Source organism: Adelges cooleyi, unplaced genomic scaffold, assembly GCF_023614345.1.
Source record: "Adelges cooleyi isolate 19-005CV unplaced genomic scaffold, UGA_ACOO_1.1 ACOO_flye_CR_arks_rails_tigmint_CR_PRNA_29, whole genome shotgun sequence".
NCBI classification, from domain to species: Eukaryota; Metazoa; Arthropoda; class Insecta; order Hemiptera; family Adelgidae; genus Adelges; species Adelges cooleyi.
The window spans coordinates 215,822-233,746 of NW_026095959.1; the positions used below are offsets into that span (position 1 = coordinate 215,822).

Sequence of the window (17,925 nt, forward strand, 5' to 3'; positions counted from 1 at the left end):
TTTCAGATCCACGGGTATAATATTTATTAAATATTAAAATACAATTTTACCTTCAGAGTGGACATGTTATTATGTCTTCGAATTTGTGCTGTAGACATTTGACATTTTTTTCTCAAATAATTGGTTAAAACAGCTGGCGATTCCAATAATTATTTCCTCTTTTTCCTTCTCGTTATAATATATTATTATTATTCTTCGTAGTGTATCCTATTTAAGTTATTAATACCTGGGGTTTTTTATTTTTTATGGACAATATCGACGACCGCCGTATGTGTTATCTTCTTTTGTATCATTATTATATTATGTTTGTCGTTGGTTAATACTACGACGTGTATTTTATTTGTGCATTCAGCGAATTTGTTCACATTATGTTACTAAAAATATAAATTCACTACACAAATTAGAAAACAATATTAGCTATAGATAACACTTAAATTAGCCATATATGTATATAACAGCTTTATTAACCAAAATAAAATACAACAGTGATCTGCTCACTCGAGTTAATTTCATAACGACACAGTTTACTGGCAGAGTATAATATTATTGCATTCGCATATATATTATATTATTAGGGCCCGGGACTTCTACCGAATGGTCTGAGAAATAGATCAATTTTGATATACAACTTTGAATTACATTATAATTTCGCGCGCCCGGCAACGGTCGACCGCGGCCAACGACGTGGGTCGTTCATTCCGCTCATTTGTTTTTGTCCTGTTATCTATCTCTCGCGTGTGCCGTTTAACGCACAGCGGCCGCGTCTGTTGTTATTTTCCGTTTTTAATCAGTCAGATCAATTTGTAATATTTTATAATTATTGTTATTTTGATATATTTAAAGTTTTGTTTTTCTTTGTTTACTTATGGGTGTACAGCCATACTTGTAATTATAAGTCAATTAGGGTTTAGGACTGGCCAGACAGTCCTATGTATTGTCAAATCAATTAAATGTTGTTATCTGCGATAGCCAAGTATTTTTTATAGTTGGTATTTTTATTATTATTAATTTTTCCCGCTCGTCCGTTCTAAAGGCGTCGGGTAAAGCGTCACCCCTGCCCTTTCAATCTGTTTTAAATACGATTGTCATATTTCTATTTTGTTTGTATTCTATGGGTAATACCGACTAACAGTTGATAAACCACGGATTTATTCTAAGTTTGTATCTGTAGGACATCATTTTCCTAAATATACAATAACAAACGTATTTACCCGTATTGTAGTAGTTTTAACTTTTTCGTTCCATTCCACAATCACTATTACTTACTGCGTGGCTTGTATTACACGGGGAAACTACTATAATCTATAATTCGGTATGAGACTACCCTACCTACCGGGCAATTATTGTATATATTATAATCATTTGGTGGTCCTGAAAAGGACCGTTTTAAGGGTTATTTATGAGAGTTTTTAACAAACTATGCCTTCTTTTTGGGCGCTGCCGTCTTCTTGACTGCCACCTTCTTCGCCTTGGGTGCCTTGGTTTTGGTGGCCGGCGCTTTCTTAGCCTTGGCCGGAGACTTTTTCGGTTTCGCGGCTTTGGGTTTAGGCGCTGCGGCTACCTTTTTCACCTTCTTGGCGGCGGGCTCGCCGGATTTCGGTTTCTTGGCACCGGTGCTCTTCCTCTTCTTGGCCGCTCCGGGCGCCTTGGACACCGCCGCTTTCTTGGCGACCGGCTTCTTTTTCGGCGCTACCTTCTTCTCTTTTTTTACTTCGGCGGCCAGTTTGAAATGGCCCGACGCTCCGTTGCCCTTGGTCTGGACCAGCTTGCCGCTGGCGACGGCCGACTTAAGGAATTTGCGGATGAAAGGCGCCAGCTTGGCAGCGTCCACTTTGTAGTTGGCGGCCAAGTATTTCTTGATGGCCGGCAACGACGATCCTTTTTTCTCCTTCAGTTCCTTGACGGCTGCGATCACCATCACGGCCGTGGTAGGATGGGCCGGTGCGGCTTTCTTCGCCTTGGGAGCGGCGGACTTCTTTTTCGGCGACTTGGCCTGGGCCGGCGACGAGGCGGCTGGTGCTGGTGCGGCGACTGCGGTGTCGGTCATGGTGAAGCGGTTTGAAATAGACTCTGGTACTCTGGTAAAATGAACAGGAACGGTGTGTATAACTCGCGTTTGGCCATCACGCCGTCTATATACTCGCCGCCATACCGACTAGTAAACGTTTACGGAATCGAATTTTCCGTTTTGACGTGATCCCGTTCCGTTTTATCTCGTTTTTTCCACTCGAAAATCACGTAACGGCGACAAATCTCGTTCTCCTTAAAGCCAACGTTATAGCAAATCCGTCGGTCGGTCGAGTTTTCACTTAAAATCGACGGCCGACGTGCCGCAGGAGGTTGTTCCGACCAGTCCGACTATTCAACGATACACCTCTTTCGAGGTCGATTAGGACTCGTTAATTTCGAGTTAAACTAAAAAATCTTTTCGATTCGCAAACTGCACGTGTATTGAAAAATTATCGCGTAGGCTCTAAGAGTGTGCGGTATGAAGAGACCGAAGGGGGCGGTGTCGAATTCGGGTCGTTAGTAGTTTTACGTGTCGCGTAGTTATCATCAAAACTCTATGCGATATTTTGACGGCGGCAACACCGACCGAATCGACTTAAGATTACACCGAAAATAGTAAAAACAATTTTAATTGTCATTGTAAAAATATATTACCTATTCGGCTATTAAAGCCGCCCCGATTTCTGTTAAAAAGAAGACTGCCGAACGCTCAACTCTATTTTAATTAAATCGTTAGCCGATTCGAACGAGTAAACCGTCGCGATTAAGACGTCTTTACATTTGTTTAAATTTATTTTATATATTTTCGAAAGTCCAAGACTGATTTATTACGTTTGCTCAATAGTAGTATTGTTAAATATCTAGACTCGCCCGTGATCGTCGAGGCAGCACAATGTATGAACAACGAGTAGCCCGTTTACAAAACCGATTACGTTTCAAAAAATTAATATCGGTATTTTTATTTTTAAGTTTTATGATAACGTTTTGGTTTATTTTGTCTTGAAATAAATTTCCATAACCCATTTTTTACCTGATAAACATATACTTTATGTGTAGGCCCATTCCCAAAAGTTATTGTCTGCAGTAATTGCCATGAGGCATGTAATATTGGACCGTTTGTCAAATAAAAACGTATTATCAACATAACGGGTTTCACATAGGTATTACATATTGTATTTTAATATTAAAGTCGGAAACGATTATTTCTCATTTTATTAAACGAAAATGCTAATTTATTATTGTAAAATTAGAAGTACAAAATTTATTTTATGAATAAAATCGTGTTTTTTTTTTACTCCAGAAATAATCTACTCGAATCAAAAACTTTTCGTTTACTCACGTTCGAGTGCCTTATTAATTTTTCATTTTAAACGTGGTTGGAAAACTGATTTAACAAAAAAACAATTGCAATTTGTAGGTAAAGGCCGTTTGTTTTGGACATTTTATTAAACGGGTTTTTTCATATTTACCCAAAATTTCAAAAAAAGTTGACTTTTATAGTTAATTGTACATAGGCTATTCGATACACAAAATACAAACACCAGCCGAACAATGGCCATTTCACATTAGCAAGTGATATATTATTATTTATTATATTTAATTATTATATATTAATTATATAAAGTAATTTATTATATTATTTAGTTTTCAGTTTTCACAAACGTATAGAACCTATTGGTATCGTCACTGTCCGTGTATTTTAAATCCAGTGCCGCGGAAACGTGTGGAGCCCATATCTACCTACTTTCAGATAACATAGTTTTAAACGACGCGCCACAATCTACGGGGTTTTTTCTTTTTTTTTTTTTTAATAACGCGTCCATCCCTCCCGTCGGACAAACCGGATAGAAAATAATAATTCCTTTACACACCGCGTTCTACAACCTAACAAACTCATATCGACTATAACGCGGCCGCCGCCGCCGACTACTTCCCGCGCGCGCCAAAAATACATTTCACACTATGCCTAACGCTATACCGACCCGTTCATCGTCTACCGCCACCGCCGTGTCTACCGCCTATTCTTTTACCCGCTTTTTTTTTTTAAATATAAATAATACTTCAATAAAAACGGTCGTTGGGAATTTTCAACATTAATCTAAAAATGTAAGTAACAACATTCTCGGGGGATACCCACGACCGTCGATAATAATAAAACTATTGAGTACAAAACTGTTGTATCAATTTTATCAACAGCGCGGCGCCCGCTGTAAGGTCGATAGAGAAATAATTTTAACGCATGTAGTGGCCCTGAAAAGGGCCGTTTTAAAGAGGATTTGTAGAGGAGTATTGAGACGATTAAGCACGTTCTCCGCGAATACGGCGAGCCAACTGGATGTCCTTGGGCATGATGGTAACACGCTTGGCGTGGATAGCGCACAAGTTGGTGTCTTCGAACAGACCGACCAAGTACGCTTCGCTGGCTTCTTGCAGAGCCATGACGGCCGAGCTCTGGAAACGCAAGTCGGTCTTGAAGTCTTGGGCGATCTCACGGACCAAACGTTGGAACGGCAATTTGCGGATCAACAGCTCGGTGCTCTTCTGGTAACGACGGATTTCACGGAGAGCCACGGTACCGGGACGGTAACGATGGGGTTTCTTCACTCCTCCGGTCGCCGGTGCGCTCTTGCGGGCGGCTTTGGTGGCCAACTGCTTCCTGGGAGCCTTGCCTCCGGTAGATTTGCGGGCGGTTTGCTTGGTACGGGCCATGTCGGTAGTTCGTAGACTGTCTGTGAAAACTCGAAACGGTCGAATATGTCTCCGCACACCGAATGAGCTCGTATATATACAAATTCGGATCGTAGGCGCGAGTTCTCATTGGTCGACGGAACGGCCTGCCGGAATAGAGGGAGATCTCGCGATACCGCGCCGTGATTGGTCCGCGCGACGGCCCGATCATATAAATACGGCGCGAAAACGTTGTCCGGGCATCATTCGATTTGTTTCTTCAGTCTACCGCAGCTCTCCGAACGACAATCAGCAACAATGACCGGACGCGGCAAAGGAGGAAAAGGTTTGGGAAAAGGAGGCGCCAAACGTCATCGTAAAGTGCTCCGGGACAACATCCAAGGAATCACCAAGCCGGCCATTCGTCGGTTAGCCCGCCGCGGTGGTGTCAAACGTATCTCCGGCCTGATCTACGAAGAGACCCGCGGAGTGTTGAAGGTGTTCCTGGAAAACGTAATCCGCGACGCCGTCACCTACACCGAGCACGCCAAGAGGAAGACCGTCACCGCCATGGACGTGGTCTACGCTCTGAAACGCCAAGGCCGCACTCTATACGGATTCGGAGGTTAATTCCCGACGACCGTTCGCTTTGCACCCTACCTACTGTTCTTTAAAACGGCCCTTTTCAGGGCCACCATTTTATATTATTACAATTATTCATTAACGTTTATGTCATTTAATGCATTTCGCAGTCGGCTACATGAGTACGTTAGTGTATAATATTATGTGTCACGTGTTTGGATGCGCAAAATAGTTGATATTATGAAGTATACCGTATAAACTAACAAAACGTTATAGCGTATTGCCATTATAATAATACAAATACACACGAGTAGTTTTAACGGTATACATTTGTAATTGTTCAAATTAATATTTTTTATAGTACATACAGACTATTATGTTCTCTGTAACATACATGCTAGTTGACATAAAAAATATAACAAACTAAATGTATAATATAATATAAAAAATATAACATACTAATTGAATATTTGTGTGTTTTACAATTAGTAGAATCGCACGTGGGTAATATACGATTTTTATAACTATAGCCCATTGGTAAAATAGACATATAGTACTAATTTATTGTCACAATAATATAATATTGTAAGTAATTGATCTAAATCTATAATATCTATTAATATCGATGACAATATTATTGAAGAGACAATATTTCGATATTAACCAATGATGTTATCATTGTAGTGCCGGCCGATGTTGTAGCTAAATAGCAAAATACAATTGTCTTTTTTTTTTTAGTCAAGTGTCATTAAATCACTGTTGTTGTCACATATGTATACGTTGGTATTTCAAGCTCATACTAGTAATCATATTTGTTTTGCTCTACTAGAAGCATACTGGAATGTTGGAAAAAATAAAAAATTATCTATGTATATTATACTTAAATATTATTTCCAATTCGAGTTATAGTCATATTTTATAAAATGTTATTGACCTAAATTAATAACTAAAGTAGATTTGCTGAAATTCTAAGTTATAATTGTTTAAATATACCTATATTTTCTAAGGCACGACAAAATAATGTAACGATATTTTTCGCTCGACATAGCACATCATTTTATACCGAAAACACAACAAGAGTGTTGCAATAATAGTTAATATTTGGTGGCCCTGAAAAGGGCCGTTTTAATATGTATAAATACGGCGACGACGTTCTTAAGCTTTCTTCTCGGTCTTCTTGGGCAAAAGGACGGCCTGGATGTTGGGCAGCACACCACCTTGGGCGATGGTGACGCCGGACAACAGTTTGTTCAACTCCTCGTCGTTCCTGATGGCCAACTGTAAATGTCTGGGGATGATACGGGTCTTCTTGTTGTCACGGGCGGCGTTACCGGCCAACTCCAACACTTCAGCGGCCAAGTACTCCATGACGGCGGCCAGGTACACGGGAGCGCCGGCACCGACGCGCTCGGCGTAGTTGCCCTTCCTCAACAGACGATGGATACGACCGACCGGGAACTGGAGTCCGGCACGGGACGACCGGGTCTTCGATTTGCCGCTCTTTGCTTTTCCTCCTTTGCCGCGTCCGCTCATGATGCTCGATTGTAGATTGTCGTGTAGTGAGACGAGAGAAAATCCAGACGATACTGATGATCGGAACAGGCCAAAATCGGTATTTATACACTTTTAAGACGTAAATGCGTCTGTATGTTGGCCTACGTTTGAAAATAACGACGACGAAAAACCACACTTTGTAGATATAAACGTTCAATGCAAAGTGTTGTTTATACTCGTCGTGTTTTTCTTTGATGCTTAGACGTTGACGATGAAAACACGGCACATTGTAGGGTTCGCTTTTAAACACAAAGTGTTAATCTTACTCGTCGTTTTTTCGTCGACTCTTACAAATCGTACTCGATAAACCAAGTCGCGACGCGTAATAAATATGAGCGTAAACGATTTTCGAACCATCATTCGTCCACCAGCTACCGGCCAACTATTTCGACGACCCGCAAACCGTGTACAACCGCAGTCACTATGGCACCAGGAGGTAAATCCGCAGGCAAGGCCATGAAGAAGTCCGGCAAGGCGCAGAAAAACATCACCAAGTCCGACAAGAAGCGCAAGCCGAAGAGGAAAGAATCGTACGGTATTTACATCTACAAGGTGTTGAAACAAGTGCACCCCGACACCGGCGTTTCTTCCAAGGCTATGAGCATCATGAACAGCTTCGTCAACGACATTTTCGAACGCATCGCCGCCGAATCCAGCCGTCTGGCCCACTACAACAAGCGTTCGACCATCACCAGCCGGGAGATCCAGACCGCCGTCCGTCTCCTGTTGCCCGGTGAATTGGCCAAGCACGCCGTCAGTGAAGGCACCAAGGCCGTGACCAAGTACACCAGTTCCAAATAAGCATTTCGATATTAGTCGCGCGCTATATCCACTTAAAACGGCCCTTTTCAGGGCCACCAAATTATTATTCTGATACACGTTATTATATAATAATATTATTATTATTCGTAGTGTATCCTAATTAAGTTATTAATATCTGGGGTTTTTAATTTTTATTGACAATATCACCGACCGGACGACCGCCGTGTGTGTTATCGTCTTTTGTATCATTATATTACGTTTGTCGTCGGTTAGTACTACGACGTGTATTTTATTTGTACATTCAGCGAATTTTTTCACATTACATTACTAAAAATATAAATTCACTACACAAATTAGAAAAAAACGGGAAAACAATATTAGCTATAGATAACACTTAAATTAGCTATATATGTATATATAACAGCTTTATTAATTAAAAAAAAAAAAATTCAATAGTGATCTGCTCAATCGAGTGAGTTGCATAACGACACAGTTTACTGGTCATTACGTAGTATAATGTAGGTACTAATATTTTTTATTATTTTCGATAATTTTGTTTATTCAAAAAGTGTTAAATTTATTTTTTATAAAAACTCTTTTTATTTAAGTTTTGCGGTTACATCTAGTATGAACATAATATTAAATACTAAGTCATATTTAAAAATATCTTGAAAACAAATTTGAAGAGCATAATATTTGGGGTTTTATTAGTGCGCGCGTTGTTTTTAGCGCATTAACTTCCGGGCCGTTGTTATCATAAAATACCAATTTAGAGGTGGGTACAATATAATCAAAATACGACACATAATATTTATTAGTAACTACTACAAATGTTAGGATAATACTTAAATAACTGTAATTGTATACACTACACAGGATGAACTCAAAAATATATACAATAGCATATTATTAGAATAATATACACAACAAACGCGTAATGAAAACACCAACTGACTTGACCGTTTCAGATCCACGGGTATAATATTTATTAAATATTAAAATACAATTTTACCTTCAGAGTGGACATGTTATTATGTCTTCGAATTTGTGCTGTAGACATTTGACATTTTTTTCTCAAATAATTGGTTAAAACAGCTGGCGATTCCAATAATTATTTCCTCTTTTTCCTTCTCGTTATAATATATTATTATTATTCTTCGTAGTGTATCCTATTTAAGTTATTAATACCTGGGGTTTTTTATTTTTTATGGACAATATCGACGACCGCCGTATGTGTTATCTTCTTTTGTATCATTATTATATTATGTTTGTCGTTGGTTAATACTACGACGTGTATTTTATTTGTGCATTCAGCGAATTTGTTCACATTATGTTACTAAAAATATAAATTCACTACACAAATTAGAAAACAATATTAGCTATAGATAACACTTAAATTAGCCATATATGTATATAACAGCTTTATTAACCAAAATAAAATACAACAGTGATCTGCTCACTCGAGTTAATTTCATAACGACACAGTTTACTGGCAGAGTATAATATTATTGCATTCGCATATATATTATATTATTAGGGCCCGGGACTTCTACCGAATGGTCTGAGAAATAGATCAATTTTGATATACAACTTTGAATTACATTATAATTTCGCGCGCCCGGCAACGGTCGACCGCGGCCAACGACGTGGGTCGTTCATTCCGCTCATTTGTTTTTGTCCTGTTATCTATCTCTCGCGTGTGCCGTTTAACGCACAGCGGCCGCGTCTGTTGTTATTTTCCGTTTTTAATCAGTCAGATCAATTTGTAATATTTTATAATTATTGTTATTTTGATATATTTAAAGTTTTGTTTTTCTTTGTTTACTTATGGGTGTACAGCCATACTTGTAATTATAAGTCAATTAGGGTTTAGGACTGGCCAGACAGTCCTATGTATTGTCAAATCAATTAAATGTTGTTATCTGCGATAGCCAAGTATTTTTTATAGTTGGTATTTTTATTATTATTAATTTTTCCCGCTCGTCCGTTCTAAAGGCGTCGGGTAAAGCGTCACCCCTGCCCTTTCAATCTGTTTTAAATACGATTGTCATATTTCTATTTTGTTTGTATTCTATGGGTAATACCGACTAACAGTTGATAAACCACGGATTTATTCTAAGTTTGTATCTGTAGGACATCATTTTCCTAAATATACAATAACAAACGTATTTACCCGTATTGTAGTAGTTTTAACTTTTTCGTTCCATTCCACAATCACTATTACTTACTGCGTGGCTTGTATTACACGGGGAAACTACTATAATCTATAATTCGGTATGAGACTACCCTACCTACCGGGCAATTATTGTATATATTATAATCATTTGGTGGTCCTGAAAAGGACCGTTTTAAGGGTTATTTATGAGAGTTTTTAACAAACTATGCCTTCTTTTTGGGCGCTGCCGTCTTCTTGACTGCCACCTTCTTCGCCTTGGGTGCCTTGGTTTTGGTGGCCGGCGCTTTCTTAGCCTTGGCCGGAGACTTTTTCGGTTTCGCGGCTTTGGGTTTAGGCGCTGCGGCTACCTTTTTCACCTTCTTGGCGGCGGGCTCGCCGGATTTCGGTTTCTTGGCACCGGTGCTCTTCCTCTTCTTGGCCGCTCCGGGCGCCTTGGACACCGCCGCTTTCTTGGCGACCGGCTTCTTTTTCGGCGCTACCTTCTTCTCTTTTTTTACTTCGGCGGCCAGTTTGAAATGGCCCGACGCTCCGTTGCCCTTGGTCTGGACCAGCTTGCCGCTGGCGACGGCCGACTTAAGGAATTTGCGGATGAAAGGCGCCAGCTTGGCAGCGTCCACTTTGTAGTTGGCGGCCAAGTATTTCTTGATGGCCGGCAACGACGATCCTTTTTTCTCCTTCAGTTCCTTGACGGCTGCGATCACCATCACGGCCGTGGTAGGATGGGCCGGTGCGGCTTTCTTCGCCTTGGGAGCGGCGGACTTCTTTTTCGGCGACTTGGCCTGGGCCGGCGACGAGGCGGCTGGTGCTGGTGCGGCGACTGCGGTGTCGGTCATGGTGAAGCGGTTTGAAATAGACTCTGGTACTCTGGTAAAATGAACAGGAACGGTGTGTATAACTCGCGTTTGGCCATCACGCCGTCTATATACTCGCCGCCATACCGACTAGTAAACGTTTACGGAATCGAATTTTCCGTTTTGACGTGATCCCGTTCCGTTTTATCTCGTTTTTTCCACTCGAAAATCACGTAACGGCGACAAATCTCGTTCTCCTTAAAGCCAACGTTATAGCAAATCCGTCGGTCGGTCGAGTTTTCACTTAAAATCGACGGCCGACGTGCCGCAGGAGGTTGTTCCGACCAGTCCGACTATTCAACGATACACCTCTTTCGAGGTCGATTAGGACTCGTTAATTTCGAGTTAAACTAAAAAATCTTTTCGATTCGCAAACTGCACGTGTATTGAAAAATTATCGCGTAGGCTCTAAGAGTGTGCGGTATGAAGAGACCGAAGGGGGCGGTGTCGAATTCGGGTCGTTAGTAGTTTTACGTGTCGCGTAGTTATCATCAAAACTCTATGCGATATTTTGACGGCGGCAACACCGACCGAATCGACTTAAGATTACACCGAAAATAGTAAAAACAATTTTAATTGTCATTGTAAAAATATATTACCTATTCGGCTATTAAAGCCGCCCCGATTTCTGTTAAAAAGAAGACTGCCGAACGCTCAACTCTATTTTAATTAAATCGTTAGCCGATTCGAACGAGTAAACCGTCGCGATTAAGACGTCTTTACATTTGTTTAAATTTATTTTATATATTTTCGAAAGTCCAAGACTGATTTATTACGTTTGCTCAATAGTAGTATTGTTAAATATCTAGACTCGCCCGTGATCGTCGAGGCAGCACAATGTATGAACAACGAGTAGCCCGTTTACAAAACCGATTACGTTTCAAAAAATTAATATCGGTATTTTTATTTTTAAGTTTTATGATAACGTTTTGGTTTATTTTGTCTTGAAATAAATTTCCATAACCCATTTTTTACCTGATAAACATATACTTTATGTGTAGGCCCATTCCCAAAAGTTATTGTCTGCAGTAATTGCCATGAGGCATGTAATATTGGACCGTTTGTCAAATAAAAACGTATTATCAACATAACGGGTTTCACATAGGTATTACATATTGTATTTTAATATTAAAGTCGGAAACGATTATTTCTCATTTTATTAAACGAAAATGCTAATTTATTATTGTAAAATTAGAAGTACAAAATTTATTTTATGAATAAAATCGTGTTTTTTTTTTACTCCAGAAATAATCTACTCGAATCAAAAACTTTTCGTTTACTCACGTTCGAGTGCCTTATTAATTTTTCATTTTAAACGTGGTTGGAAAACTGATTTAACAAAAAAACAATTGCAATTTGTAGGTAAAGGCCGTTTGTTTTGGACATTTTATTAAACGGGTTTTTTCATATTTACCCAAAATTTCAAAAAAAGTTGACTTTTATAGTTAATTGTACATAGGCTATTCGATACACAAAATACAAACACCAGCCGAACAATGGCCATTTCACATTAGCAAGTGATATATTATTATTTATTATATTTAATTATTATATATTAATTATATAAAGTAATTTATTATATTATTTAGTTTTCAGTTTTCACAAACGTATAGAACCTATTGGTATCGTCACTGTCCGTGTATTTTAAATCCAGTGCCGCGGAAACGTGTGGAGCCCATATCTACCTACTTTCAGATAACATAGTTTTAAACGACGCGCCACAATCTACGGGGTTTTTTCTTTTTTTTTTTTTTAATAACGCGTCCATCCCTCCCGTCGGACAAACCGGATAGAAAATAATAATTCCTTTACACACCGCGTTCTACAACCTAACAAACTCATATCGACTATAACGCGGCCGCCGCCGCCGACTACTTCCCGCGCGCGCCAAAAATACATTTCACACTATGCCTAACGCTATACCGACCCGTTCATCGTCTACCGCCACCGCCGTGTCTACCGCCTATTCTTTTACCCGCTTTTTTTTTTTAAATATAAATAATACTTCAATAAAAACGGTCGTTGGGAATTTTCAACATTAATCTAAAAATGTAAGTAACAACATTCTCGGGGGATACCCACGACCGTCGATAATAATAAAACTATTGAGTACAAAACTGTTGTATCAATTTTATCAACAGCGCGGCGCCCGCTGTAAGGTCGATAGAGAAATAATTTTAACGCATGTAGTGGCCCTGAAAAGGGCCGTTTTAAAGAGGATTTGTAGAGGAGTATTGAGACGATTAAGCACGTTCTCCGCGAATACGGCGAGCCAACTGGATGTCCTTGGGCATGATGGTAACACGCTTGGCGTGGATAGCGCACAAGTTGGTGTCTTCGAACAGACCGACCAAGTACGCTTCGCTGGCTTCTTGCAGAGCCATGACGGCCGAGCTCTGGAAACGCAAGTCGGTCTTGAAGTCTTGGGCGATCTCACGGACCAAACGTTGGAACGGCAATTTGCGGATCAACAGCTCGGTGCTCTTCTGGTAACGACGGATTTCACGGAGAGCCACGGTACCGGGACGGTAACGATGGGGTTTCTTCACTCCTCCGGTCGCCGGTGCGCTCTTGCGGGCGGCTTTGGTGGCCAACTGCTTCCTGGGAGCCTTGCCTCCGGTAGATTTGCGGGCGGTTTGCTTGGTACGGGCCATGTCGGTAGTTCGTAGACTGTCTGTGAAAACTCGAAACGGTCGAATATGTCTCCGCACACCGAATGAGCTCGTATATATACAAATTCGGATCGTAGGCGCGAGTTCTCATTGGTCGACGGAACGGCCTGCCGGAATAGAGGGAGATCTCGCGATACCGCGCCGTGATTGGTCCGCGCGACGGCCCGATCATATAAATACGGCGCGAAAACGTTGTCCGGGCATCATTCGATTTGTTTCTTCAGTCTACCGCAGCTCTCCGAACGACAATCAGCAACAATGACCGGACGCGGCAAAGGAGGAAAAGGTTTGGGAAAAGGAGGCGCCAAACGTCATCGTAAAGTGCTCCGGGACAACATCCAAGGAATCACCAAGCCGGCCATTCGTCGGTTAGCCCGCCGCGGTGGTGTCAAACGTATCTCCGGCCTGATCTACGAAGAGACCCGCGGAGTGTTGAAGGTGTTCCTGGAAAACGTAATCCGCGACGCCGTCACCTACACCGAGCACGCCAAGAGGAAGACCGTCACCGCCATGGACGTGGTCTACGCTCTGAAACGCCAAGGCCGCACTCTATACGGATTCGGAGGTTAATTCCCGACGACCGTTCGCTTTGCACCCTACCTACTGTTCTTTAAAACGGCCCTTTTCAGGGCCACCATTTTATATTATTACAATTATTCATTAACGTTTATGTCATTTAATGCATTTCGCAGTCGGCTACATGAGTACGTTAGTGTATAATATTATGTGTCACGTGTTTGGATGCGCAAAATAGTTGATATTATGAAGTATACCGTATAAACTAACAAAACGTTATAGCGTATTGCCATTATAATAATACAAATACACACGAGTAGTTTTAACGGTATACATTTGTAATTGTTCAAATTAATATTTTTTATAGTACATACAGACTATTATGTTCTCTGTAACATACATGCTAGTTGACATAAAAAATATAACAAACTAAATGTATAATATAATATAAAAAATATAACATACTAATTGAATATTTGTGTGTTTTACAATTAGTAGAATCGCACGTGGGTAATATACGATTTTTATAACTATAGCCCATTGGTAAAATAGACATATAGTACTAATTTATTGTCACAATAATATAATATTGTAAGTAATTGATCTAAATCTATAATATCTATTAATATCGATGACAATATTATTGAAGAGACAATATTTCGATATTAACCAATGATGTTATCATTGTAGTGCCGGCCGATGTTGTAGCTAAATAGCAAAATACAATTGTCTTTTTTTTTTTAGTCAAGTGTCATTAAATCACTGTTGTTGTCACATATGTATACGTTGGTATTTCAAGCTCATACTAGTAATCATATTTGTTTTGCTCTACTAGAAGCATACTGGAATGTTGGAAAAAATAAAAAATTATCTATGTATATTATACTTAAATATTATTTCCAATTCGAGTTATAGTCATATTTTATAAAATGTTATTGACCTAAATTAATAACTAAAGTAGATTTGCTGAAATTCTAAGTTATAATTGTTTAAATATACCTATATTTTCTAAGGCACGACAAAATAATGTAACGATATTTTTCGCTCGACATAGCACATCATTTTATACCGAAAACACAACAAGAGTGTTGCAATAATAGTTAATATTTGGTGGCCCTGAAAAGGGCCGTTTTAATATGTATAAATACGGCGACGACGTTCTTAAGCTTTCTTCTCGGTCTTCTTGGGCAAAAGGACGGCCTGGATGTTGGGCAGCACACCACCTTGGGCGATGGTGACGCCGGACAACAGTTTGTTCAACTCCTCGTCGTTCCTGATGGCCAACTGTAAATGTCTGGGGATGATACGGGTCTTCTTGTTGTCACGGGCGGCGTTACCGGCCAACTCCAACACTTCAGCGGCCAAGTACTCCATGACGGCGGCCAGGTACACGGGAGCGCCGGCACCGACGCGCTCGGCGTAGTTGCCCTTCCTCAACAGACGATGGATACGACCGACCGGGAACTGGAGTCCGGCACGGGACGACCGGGTCTTCGATTTGCCGCTCTTTGCTTTTCCTCCTTTGCCGCGTCCGCTCATGATGCTCGATTGTAGATTGTCGTGTAGTGAGACGAGAGAAAATCCAGACGATACTGATGATCGGAACAGGCCAAAATCGGTATTTATACACTTTTAAGACGTAAATGCGTCTGTATGTTGGCCTACGTTTGAAAATAACGACGACGAAAAACCACACTTTGTAGATATAAACGTTCAATGCAAAGTGTTGTTTATACTCGTCGTGTTTTTCTTTGATGCTTAGACGTTGACGATGAAAACACGGCACATTGTAGGGTTCGCTTTTAAACACAAAGTGTTAATCTTACTCGTCGTTTTTTCGTCGACTCTTACAAATCGTACTCGATAAACCAAGTCGCGACGCGTAATAAATATGAGCGTAAACGATTTTCGAACCATCATTCGTCCACCAGCTACCGGCCAACTATTTCGACGACCCGCAAACCGTGTACAACCGCAGTCACTATGGCACCAGGAGGTAAATCCGCAGGCAAGGCCATGAAGAAGTCCGGCAAGGCGCAGAAAAACATCACCAAGTCCGACAAGAAGCGCAAGCCGAAGAGGAAAGAATCGTACGGTATTTACATCTACAAGGTGTTGAAACAAGTGCACCCCGACACCGGCGTTTCTTCCAAGGCTATGAGCATCATGAACAGCTTCGTCAACGACATTTTCGAACGCATCGCCGCCGAATCCAGCCGTCTGGCCCACTACAACAAGCGTTCGACCATCACCAGCCGGGAGATCCAGACCGCCGTCCGTCTCCTGTTGCCCGGTGAATTGGCCAAGCACGCCGTCAGTGAAGGCACCAAGGCCGTGACCAAGTACACCAGTTCCAAATAAGCATTTCGATATTAGTCGCGCGCTATATCCACTTAAAACGGCCCTTTTCAGGGCCACCAAATTATTATTCTGATACACGTTATTATATAATAATATTATTATTATTCGTAGTGTATCCTAATTAAGTTATTAATATCTGGGGTTTTTAATTTTTATTGACAATATCACCGACCGGACGACCGCCGTGTGTGTTATCGTCTTTTGTATCATTATATTACGTTTGTCGTCGGTTAGTACTACGACGTGTATTTTATTTGTACATTCAGCGAATTTTTTCACATTACATTACTAAAAATATAAATTCACTACACAAATTAGAAAAAAACGGGAAAACAATATTAGCTATAGATAACACTTAAATTAGCTATATATGTATATATAACAGCTTTATTAATTAAAAAAAAAAAAATTCAATAGTGATCTGCTCAATCGAGTGAGTTGCATAACGACACAGTTTACTGGTCATTACGTAGTATAATGTAGGTACTAATATTTTTTATTATTTTCGATAATTTTGTTTATTCAAAAAGTGTTAAATTTATTTTTTATAAAAACTCTTTTTATTTAAGTTTTGCGGTTACATCTAGTATGAACATAATATTAAATACTAAGTCATATTTAAAAATATCTTGAAAACAAATTTGAAGAGCATAATATTTGGGGTTTTATTAGTGCGCGCGTTGTTTTTAGCGCATTAACTTCCGGGCCGTTGTTATCATAAAATACCAATTTAGAGGTGGGTACAATATAATCAAAATACGACACATAATATTTATTAGTAACTACTACAAATGTTAGGATAATACTTAAATAACTGTAATTGTATACACTACACAGGATGAACTCAAAAATATATACAATAGCATATTATTAGAATAATATACACAACAAACGCGTAATGAAAACACCAACTGACTTGACCGTTTCAGATCCACGGGTATAATATTTATTAAATATTAAAATACAATTTTACCTTCAGAGTGGACATGTTATTATGTCTTCGAATTTGTGCTGTAGACATTTGACATTTTTTTCTCAAATAATTGGTTAAAACAGCTGGCGATTCCAATAATTATTTCCTCTTTTTCCTTCTCGTTATAATATATTATTATTATTCTTCGTAGTGTATCCTATTTAAGTTATTAATACCTGGGGTTTTTTATTTTTTATGGACAATATCGACGACCGCCGTATGTGTTATCTTCTTTTGTATCATTATTATATTATGTTTGTCGTTGGTTAATACTACGACGTGTATTTTATTTGTGCATTCAGCGAATTTGTTCACATTATGTTACTAAAAATATAAATTCACTACACAAATTAGAAAACAATATTAGCTATAGATAACACTTAAATTAGCCATATATGTATATAACAGCTTTATTAACCAAAATAAAATACAACAGTGATCTGCTCACTCGAGTTAATTTCATAACGACACAGTTTACTGGCAGAGTATAATATTATTGCATTCGCATATATATTATATTATTAGGGCCCGGGACTTCTACCGAATGGTCTGAGAAATAGATCAATTTTGATATACAACTTTGAATTACATTATAATTTCGCGCGCCCGGCAACGGTCGACCGCGGCCAACGACGTGGGTCGTTCATTCCGCTCATTTGTTTTTGTCCTGTTATCTATCTCTCGCGTGTGCCGTTTAACGCACAGCGGCCGCGTCTGTTGTTATTTTCCGTTTTTAATCAGTCAGATCAATTTGTAATATTTTATAATTATTGTTATTTTGATATATTTAAAGTTTTGTTT

The 17,925-nt window shown here is 39.6% G+C and overlaps 10 protein-coding genes across 10 annotated transcripts; 4 read left to right on the plus strand and 6 right to left on the minus strand.

Moving 5' to 3' along the window:
• Positions 1-1,339: 1,339 nt before the first annotated feature.
• LOC126837697 (histone H1-like) lies at positions 1,340-2,086 on the minus strand. The gene has a single exon (XM_050571644.1). It carries the CDS (start codon positions 2,045-2,047, stop codon positions 1,418-1,420), a length of 630 nt encoding a protein of 209 aa, XP_050427601.1. The 5' UTR covers positions 2,048-2,086; the 3' UTR covers positions 1,340-1,417.
• A 2,222-nt stretch (positions 2,087-4,308) lies between these two features.
• Positions 4,309-4,719, minus strand: LOC126837765 (histone H3). Its single transcript, XM_050571713.1, has one exon. The coding sequence runs from the start codon at positions 4,717-4,719 to the stop codon at positions 4,309-4,311; it is 411 nt and encodes a 136-aa protein (XP_050427670.1).
• Positions 4,720-4,995: 276 nt separating this feature from the next.
• LOC126837766 (histone H4) lies at positions 4,996-5,307 on the plus strand. The gene has a single exon (XM_050571714.1). It carries the CDS (start codon positions 4,996-4,998, stop codon positions 5,305-5,307), a length of 312 nt encoding a protein of 103 aa, XP_050427671.1.
• A 1,057-nt stretch (positions 5,308-6,364) lies between these two features.
• Positions 6,365-6,834, minus strand: LOC126837733 (histone H2A). Its single transcript, XM_050571680.1, has one exon. It carries the CDS (start codon positions 6,790-6,792, stop codon positions 6,415-6,417), a length of 378 nt encoding a protein of 125 aa, XP_050427637.1. The 5' UTR covers positions 6,793-6,834; the 3' UTR covers positions 6,365-6,414.
• Positions 6,835-7,236: 402 nt separating this feature from the next.
• LOC126837767 (histone H2B) lies at positions 7,237-7,614 on the plus strand. Its single transcript, XM_050571716.1, has one exon. The coding sequence runs from the start codon at positions 7,237-7,239 to the stop codon at positions 7,612-7,614; it is 378 nt and encodes a 125-aa protein (XP_050427673.1).
• A 2,262-nt stretch (positions 7,615-9,876) lies between these two features.
• On the minus strand, positions 9,877-10,623 carry LOC126837693 (histone H1-like). Its single transcript, XM_050571640.1, has one exon. The coding sequence runs from the start codon at positions 10,582-10,584 to the stop codon at positions 9,955-9,957; it is 630 nt and encodes a 209-aa protein (XP_050427597.1). The 5' UTR covers positions 10,585-10,623; the 3' UTR covers positions 9,877-9,954.
• A 2,222-nt stretch (positions 10,624-12,845) lies between these two features.
• Positions 12,846-13,256, minus strand: LOC126837768 (histone H3). The gene has a single exon (XM_050571717.1). It carries the CDS (start codon positions 13,254-13,256, stop codon positions 12,846-12,848), a length of 411 nt encoding a protein of 136 aa, XP_050427674.1.
• A 276-nt stretch (positions 13,257-13,532) lies between these two features.
• LOC126837769 (histone H4) lies at positions 13,533-13,844 on the plus strand. The gene has a single exon (XM_050571718.1). It carries the CDS (start codon positions 13,533-13,535, stop codon positions 13,842-13,844), a length of 312 nt encoding a protein of 103 aa, XP_050427675.1.
• A 1,044-nt stretch (positions 13,845-14,888) lies between these two features.
• LOC126837730 (histone H2A) lies at positions 14,889-15,371 on the minus strand. Its single transcript, XM_050571677.1, has one exon. It carries the CDS (start codon positions 15,327-15,329, stop codon positions 14,952-14,954), a length of 378 nt encoding a protein of 125 aa, XP_050427634.1. The 5' UTR covers positions 15,330-15,371; the 3' UTR covers positions 14,889-14,951.
• A 402-nt stretch (positions 15,372-15,773) lies between these two features.
• On the plus strand, positions 15,774-16,151 carry LOC126837770 (histone H2B). The gene has a single exon (XM_050571719.1). It carries the CDS (start codon positions 15,774-15,776, stop codon positions 16,149-16,151), a length of 378 nt encoding a protein of 125 aa, XP_050427676.1.
• Positions 16,152-17,925: the final 1,774 nt, after the last annotated feature.